At 36.6% G+C, this 7,690-nt stretch overlaps 1 protein-coding gene across 2 annotated transcripts in view; it reads right to left on the reverse strand.

Annotated features, from left to right (window-relative positions):
* Nucleotides 1-7,144, reverse strand: part of LOC111401990 (ARM REPEAT PROTEIN INTERACTING WITH ABF2-like) — a 9,113-nt gene extending 1,969 nt beyond the window's left edge. Inside the window, exons 1-15 of one of the 2 annotated variants that reach the window (XM_023029998.1) lie at nucleotides 6,789-7,144; nucleotides 6,503-6,660; nucleotides 5,526-5,698; nucleotides 5,329-5,449; nucleotides 5,173-5,247; nucleotides 4,967-5,061; nucleotides 4,068-4,143; nucleotides 3,835-3,942; nucleotides 2,421-2,549; nucleotides 2,225-2,293; nucleotides 2,044-2,103; nucleotides 1,645-1,768; nucleotides 1,396-1,535; nucleotides 383-446; nucleotides 202-281 (exon numbers count right to left, since the gene is read on the reverse strand). In XM_023029998.1, the coding sequence (XP_022885766.1) occupies nucleotides 202-281; nucleotides 383-446; nucleotides 1,396-1,535; nucleotides 1,645-1,768; nucleotides 2,044-2,103; nucleotides 2,225-2,293; nucleotides 2,421-2,549; nucleotides 3,835-3,942; nucleotides 4,068-4,143; nucleotides 4,967-5,061; nucleotides 5,173-5,247; nucleotides 5,329-5,449; nucleotides 5,526-5,698; nucleotides 6,503-6,660; nucleotides 6,789-7,065 (1,749 nt within the window). In that variant the 5' untranslated portion in view covers nucleotides 7,066-7,144. Of the gene's footprint in view, nucleotides 1-201; nucleotides 282-382; nucleotides 447-1,395; nucleotides 1,536-1,644; nucleotides 1,769-2,043; nucleotides 2,104-2,224; nucleotides 2,294-2,420; nucleotides 2,550-3,834; nucleotides 3,943-4,067; nucleotides 4,144-4,966; nucleotides 5,062-5,172; nucleotides 5,248-5,328; nucleotides 5,450-5,525; nucleotides 5,699-6,502; nucleotides 6,708-6,788 lie in introns of both variants that reach the window. The other variant, XM_023030008.1, reaches the window with a different exon arrangement.
* Between the last annotated feature and the right edge of the window lie 546 nt (nucleotides 7,145-7,690).

Genomic DNA, 7,690 nt, shown 5'->3' on the forward strand with positions numbered 1-7,690 from the left:
GATGTAGATCGTGCGCATTATTCTTAGCTGGCTGCTGAAAGTGAAGGTGTAACATACATGTACAGTGTAAGTGTAACAATTGTACATTCACTGCGTGATTGTATAAGATATATTCTTCTACACGAGGCAGAAAATGTGAGCGCTCAACCAACATATTAGAAAAAGGGACCATATAGGTATTAAGTCCAAAACAATGCTCACCCGATATCCACCATCAAACATTGCCCGGAATGCATCAGACGAAGCAAGTAAACAAATTCTGTGCGCATAAAACGTTTTGCCTGAAGACAGAAAACAAAATAATGTTGAGAATATCATATGGAATAGCTCAACATGAGCATTCACATAAAGTCCACGTGCAAACAAGAGAACAGATTGCCACCTTCAACCAAAAATGTCACATCAGACAATGTAGGATTATTTACAAATTTCTCACCCAAATACACCTGTAGCAACAAGGACAGCACAGTTACTTGCTACAAATAAAATAAAATAATAATACATCAACGTATCAAAAAGATGTGAAATACCATCACGCAGATAACATTAGCTATATGAGCAGAGTTCAAAACATAAGACTTCAATAGGTAAGTGACATTTCTTCCAGCATTCCACAAACATTAACATCTTAGTCACCCATCAATTAAGAGGGCCTACTAACAGTTATACAAAAGTAAAGATTGATAAGCATTCATTTCTCTCCACAAGGAAGTGTATACAGCATGAAAAATGGCAGAGCTAAAGAAAAAATCAGGAAAGCAACGCAAGACACCATAAAAATTATGCTAAGGAAAGCAATACGAGCAGCAGTAAAAATTATTGCTAATGAGAAAGGATTTCCTTGAGAAAGATTAGAAGAGTTAAAGCTGAAAATAGATCAACTTCTATTGAGGTTTTGCTTACAAGCAGCAGTGTTTCAGAATGCACACAAACAAACAAGTTGATAAAATGGGGATATTTATAATTTATCACATGATTCCATGGCATTTGCAGCATGCTTTTTGCGGGAAATCATTGGGATGGAAATATAAAACTTTTGCTTCCACAACTTTACTAGTAATCTTAATTTATATAAAACTACATTTCTGCTGACCGAACATGTCTCCGAAAAGTTCAAAACAACTCACTGTTTCTAGCTTCAAACTTCAAATAGCAACAAGTTTATTTGATATGCTTAATTGACTGATTATTTCTAGTTAAGCAAAATGATAGTATTTTCTTTCAGTTTTCTCTGTCTAGTTTAAAAACTCCTAATATTTGAGTTAGAGTGCTGAAAAGACATGCAAATTACAAAACTGCTAAAAACCTGAAGCAAAAACATTACATAGATTGATTGACTGACTGACAAAACAAAAACATGGATGCCACATCCAAAATAATGATCATAATCAGAACCTGGGGTGTCGGGGAGGGAGGAGCTGCATCCACAGGAGAAAGTGAGCTGGCTTTACTAGCCACCTTGCATAAAGCCAAAGAGCTATCTCTTTGGTACTTCAAGTTAGTTGATTCCAGAATCTCCAAGATCAACTCCAATCCTGCAAGAACAGATCGTAGACGAAGCAGGTAATTGGGATATATTTCAGGAGGCCAGTGAATGAAAAAGCAGCAATGCAACTTCACAGAGAAATTTGACAAATAATATACCATTGTTATCAATGAAGATTGTCTTTTGATCATCTGGAGAACAGAGATGAGCAAGGGCCAAGGCCACTCGTCTTTGAACAACTTTCTCTCCAACACGCATCATGTACAACAAATGACTCAAAACCTACCAGGCACAGTATATAAAGTGATCGGCAGGGAACATAATTTGTATATATAAAACAATTGGAGCACTCAATAAACAAGGGATGACTTCTTGATCATTTCCTCCAATAATATCTAAATATTGTATTTCTCCAGGTATCTACATATTGTTTATGAATAACTAGTGAGTTCAAGTTCAAGCTCTTGATTTTGCCCATGATATGCCACTATTGGCACTTGAAAAAATTATAAATATTCATGCCTCTTCACATATTTAGATGCAGCAAAGATACTCACTCGTCCGTGAATTTTCTCTTCAAGTCGTTTCAATGTCTTCGCTACACAATCCCTAGTTGGCTGTGGTAAAAGAAAAATGAGAAATTACTTTAACCTACCCATGACAGGATATACAGCCATGTAATCAAACCAGTAATCAATATATCTGTTATCACAAAATTCAAATAGGTAGAAACGGTACCTGGACTATAAATTCACCATCTTGAAGTTTCTGAACACCTCCAACCATGATAAGATCTGCAACATTATCCTAGATAAAAAAATTACCAAAGATAATAAGTTCAAGTGGCATGAGTAAAATCACCAAATTGAAGCTAAATCTTTTTTAGCACGAAATGAGCTAAAATCATAACTGGTAACCTACAGAAACACGATACCTCATTATCTGCCAGCCCATAAAGAGCAAATGCAGCATTATGCTGTAGAGAACCATTTTTGGAATCAAGAAGCTTCAGCAATGGCAATACACCACCACTGTGGGCAATACCAGCTTGGTTGTGTGAGTCCTATAAAAGCAGAATGTACAACATAATCACCCACCAAGTAATTCATTTCTATGAAGGGTGGTTGAAATTTCACAAAGGCAAGTATATTAACTAATAAGATCCATGAGAAAAAGTACATAATCCTTTCAAAAAGCAAAACAGGTGAAGGAAGATCCACACATGGTCTTGCACCAAGAAAAGACTATGAGAAGATTTTCAAAAATGGAAAGAAAATAATTGCAATAAACTGAGCTTACTTAGTGCTTATTTGATTCCCTTTAATTGGAGAGAAAATGAGTCTTGAATAGTACTTTTAGGAGAATGTGTGGTTAAAAATTAGGAAAAAGTTTTGGGAGAATGTGTAGAATATTTTATTGTGTGAACATGTGGTTGAAAATGATACTATAGCAAACTATAAAATAAATTAATGAAAATCAAACAGGCCCTCAATCTATATTAAACACATGCACAGAAAATCTCATCCTAGAAGAATTCTAATAATTTCGCGAAGCCCAGAAATACAAGTTGGCCTTGAAACGTGCTTTTTCTTAATCAAGGATTATTCAGACGAAGCAGTGAATGAAAATTTTATTTTTGACTCCATTATAACTAGCTTTGGGGAAAAAATGTATTTTATAATAGTGATATTTTTGAAGAATGTGCGATTAAAGAAGAAGGAAAAATTTTGAGTTTATGTGTAATGTTATTTTACTGCAAAATGTGTGGTTGAAAATAAGAGAGAAAAAATGCATCTTGGAATTAATGGAGTCCAAATAGGGGCTTAATATCCTCTATAGCACATTTATCCAAATTCATATGTGGAGGTAATAGAAGAGACTACATGCACCATCTATGGGAAATTTAAGTTTGATTCAATGCTTTCTGCATTTCTATTTTTAAAAATGGTCAGCTGTCAGGTATCCATACATTTTGTATCTAAAGATGCCTCCTCATTCATCTTGAAACTGATTTCTTCCTTCTTAAATATAACGTAACGGTTTCAGTGAAAGATGGAAAGAAAACAGGCCAAGTCAGACAGTTAACATGTTTTAGCTAATATGGAAGTAATAACGCTCCATTTTGTGATCCATGTGAACATTCATCAAAATGAACCCTCAACCTGAAACCCATCTAGAAAAAGTAAGACTGCATTATATTCAATGGAAGAATACTTGAAACATCCAGAAATATCAAAAGCCATATATCATTCAGGATACCGAAACAAAGGTTGTCTCAATGGAACATATAAAGGAAAAATAAAGTTGATATGAAACTCATAAGACTCGAAAGATTTGACATTCATTACCTGAGCCAATCTCCCCAGTGCAAAGGCTGACATTTCTTTTAATTGTGCATCAAGTGATTGAAGCATCTCAATTAGTGGCCGCACAGCACCTCTTTGGACAATGTGCACCTGGAAAAGCATCATCCAGAAATGATAAGAGGTATTCGGGGTAGCGATAAAATTTATCACAATGAACAATGCATGTCCAGAAAGTGATTTCAACCCAACTGAAAAGTTAAAATATTATCGACAACCTTACAGTCTGAATCGGTAGCAGCAAATTGCCCAAGCAGCAAAGCAGCTTCTCTTTGGCTCTCCGAACAACAGGAACTGTTACAAAATTAGGGACACACATTGTCAAGTTGATGAATGAAAAAGAAGCATCTTGAATGAATCAAAATTGAGATTAAGAGATTTCGATGACTTCCTGAGAAAAAAGGTACATCATTACACCAAAAGAAGCCAGCTAAAGGACTTTTATTTATTTATCATAAAGAAACCTTCACTCAGATATGGTTCCACGGGTGTTACTAAAGAGCAAAACTGGAAACTGTGCTTTTGATATTAATACAAACATAAAATGCAAAGAGATGGGATGGGAGAAGGGCGATAAAATATCAATAAGTTTCTGACTACTCCTACCAATCAACCCAACCATCATAAAGAGGACAAGTCCATCTCCATAAACTAAAACTCACATCCATCGCCTCAATCGAGTTCCGTTATCCAAAGGGAAGAACAAAGTTCGTCACAATATAACAAGACGCAACCAAGAAGAACCACTGATTGCGAGAGCTTGAAATTAAGAGACATAACTTGCACAAAAAGAAAAGGGATAAAGAACTGGTCAAGTAAAATTAAAGATGGAAAAGGAAACTATGATGAAAATAAAGACAGGGATGAATGTGCATAAATTAAGATTGGTAGGCGATTACTAGGTGACAGCAGTAGTGCATGGACTTGCTGGATTCTGGGATGACAGGATTAAAAAATATGAATGGCCTGCCACCTTTTATTTGTCACAAAGTTAAAGGGGAAAGGGAAAAAAAAAAAAAAAAAAAAAAAGGAAGACAGTGCCACAGAAGTTTTGACTTTAAAAGGGAGAGAAATGGTAGCTGCTGACCACCGCTTAATGCCGCATGTTCAAAATTACCTAAGTAACCCGATGACAGGTTGTAAAGCTCCCGCAGCGAGGACTTCCTTCTTAATATTCGGTGATGAGTGGACCAGATTCCCAACAACACCAACCTGACACTTGGCAAATTAGAAGTCTAGTCTAATGATAGACGCAATTTGACATGCAGATTGTATTAAATACCAAATCTATCAATATAGTAAGAAAAGAAGATTATAGCCAACCGCTTCGTAGTGTATGGCAGCATCTTCAGACCGCAGCATTAGTATAAGAGTAGGTAGAGCATTGCAATCCACAATCTGCAAATAGTGACCAAAACTAAATGCTAAAAGAGGTAATACCATGGAATGTAATTTTGTGAATTCGTAAAATCAATTAACCTGATTCTTGTTCTCGTCATTTTTAAAGGCAAGGGTTCGCAGAGCTCCAGCAGCTGCTCTCTGCACCTTGGCATCAAGGAACTCAAGCAGTTCGACAAGAGGGGGGATACCACCCTCGATCCTGAATTATAATTTTAGTGTTAATACGTAAGCGTAGTATTTGACATGCAACACTAGGCACTAGCACAGAAAACAACCTAACACGAGTTTTAATGCTGCTATTCTCATGGGCAAGATTAGTGATTGCATCGGCTGCTCTCCTTATAACACCATTTACTGCTCTGGAGTTTTGATTTTCCCTGTGCCTCTTTAACAGATCCACAAGATGCGGTAGAGCTCCAGCATCAACAATGAGCTGTTGATGCTCTGGCTGTAAAGTAGACAAGAAGCAGAGTGAACAAAAAGATCTCATTCATGTGAACAAAGTAAACTTACAACCCCTTTTCTAAAAGCATATGTACTCGCGGACCTTAGGGAAGCATGAGTGATTAGATGAACGTTATCCAGGTAAGTCAAAAAGTATCTTGTCGCTTTCTGCAACGTGTTTAATGTTTACTAAGACCTCCTCATTTATTTGCATTATAAACAATTTTAGATTGTGACAGATGAAATTTAGGCCCTGTTTGGTAGTGATTTTTTTACCATTTTTTCACTATTTCAACCGTCATTTTTAAATTCTTCACTCGGTGGCCTCGACTTTTCTCTCTAATGGTCAAAAAATCAATTCTCATAATCACTACCGAACAAGCCTTTAAAGATGTTTTGCCACAAAATCTACGCAGTTTTTAAAATCTCGAGTGGCTGAAAACTATGGTATCTACATATCACATCTTGATAAAGCATTTTGCAAATAATTACCAATGGTTGTAACCATCCAACAAAACTATAACTTCTATATGTTGCCCACGATATGCACCAGACAAAAGTAGAACACGCCATCCAAATAGTTAAGATATTCATAAGGTATGAAATTTATGGGAAGGAATCAAAATAGATGGATATGACATTGGTTTTCAAAATTTATAATTTCCAATTGAAACTGTGGATATATTGTAGCACTTCTGCGCACAATCCGTGTAGCAGAAAGCAAAAATTTCCTAACCATGATTAGCTGAACGAGTAATAATCCAAGGAAAGACTAATATGACCAATAACCCTGAGTTTCGCGATTTACTTTGATGGCAAGGAGTCCAAGTGTGAAGGCGCTCCCCTTCTCGACTTCATGTTCATAAGGCCTCGGATCAGTGTCCTCTCTCAACGCAAGCGGTGCCTGTAGATGCATCACTAATGCCGGAACCGCCCCGCAGTCCACTATCACGTTCACTATTTCCTCTGCAACCACGCACATATCATTCCCCCGCAGATCAAAACACCAAACTCTAAATCCAAGACTTCCACACTTCATAAACTGTGCCAAACACATAATTTCACAATATTCATATTTGCAGAATTTAATTTACCGTTCTTTGCTAGTTCGGATAGAACGTGGATAGCTCGTTTAGCAGACGCGCGATCGGCCTCGGTATACGAGAACGCCGACTCAAGGATCTCGACTTGTGAACGAATTTCACTCACGAGATCTCGTTGCGCTCCCCGAGGAGAAAGAGAAATCGAATCGTCGCGAACAATCTTTAACCGATCTTCTTCAAATTCCTCGTCCGGCTTTCTCTTCAAGCTTCTCCGAGATGACGATGAACTCGACTCGTGGCGTCTCCCAGAGCTCTTCTGGTTCTCCATGGGAGATAGAGAGAGAAAGAGATGAGGGGAGAGAAGGGAACTACTTTTTGTCTGTGGGAGAGGCAGAGTGTGTGTGTGAAGTGTGTGTAGGGGTACTATGGGAAATATGCCGGTATTGGATTTGTGGAATGACGTGGGCTTTGGCGCACGGTTTTTCAGTAAAACCCGTCCGTACTAATGAATTGTTTGAATTTTTGCGCTCCCGCGTTTGCTTTACAAAAATGGTAATTAAAATAAAATTCAATTACTTATATATCCCTAATTAATTATGACAATTTTTTTAACAGTTAGTTTGATTTATTAGGAGAAAGCTTATCACTGGTAACACTTTTCAACAGTCAGATTGATTTATTAGGAGAAAACTTATTACTAGTAAATACTTTGTATTCCTAAATGTTATTGATTTTTTTATTTTAATTTTTTTTGAAATTTTTTTTACTTTCACGTAAACAAAGTATGCTTGTTTCATAAGCCCCGTTTGACCCCCATTAAATTCAATTAGATTCTATTCTATTTTTCTCTCTCCTATTTTCAACAACATAGTCTTCCATAAAATAATATTACACGTAAATCGAAAACTTTTACTTCTTTTTCAACCACTCATTTTTCAAAAAACACTATTCCA

The sequence above is a fragment of the Olea europaea genome, chromosome 1 (assembly GCF_002742605.1).
Source record: "Olea europaea var. sylvestris chromosome 1, O_europaea_v1, whole genome shotgun sequence".
Lineage (NCBI taxonomy): Eukaryota > Viridiplantae > Streptophyta > Magnoliopsida > Lamiales > Oleaceae > Olea > Olea europaea.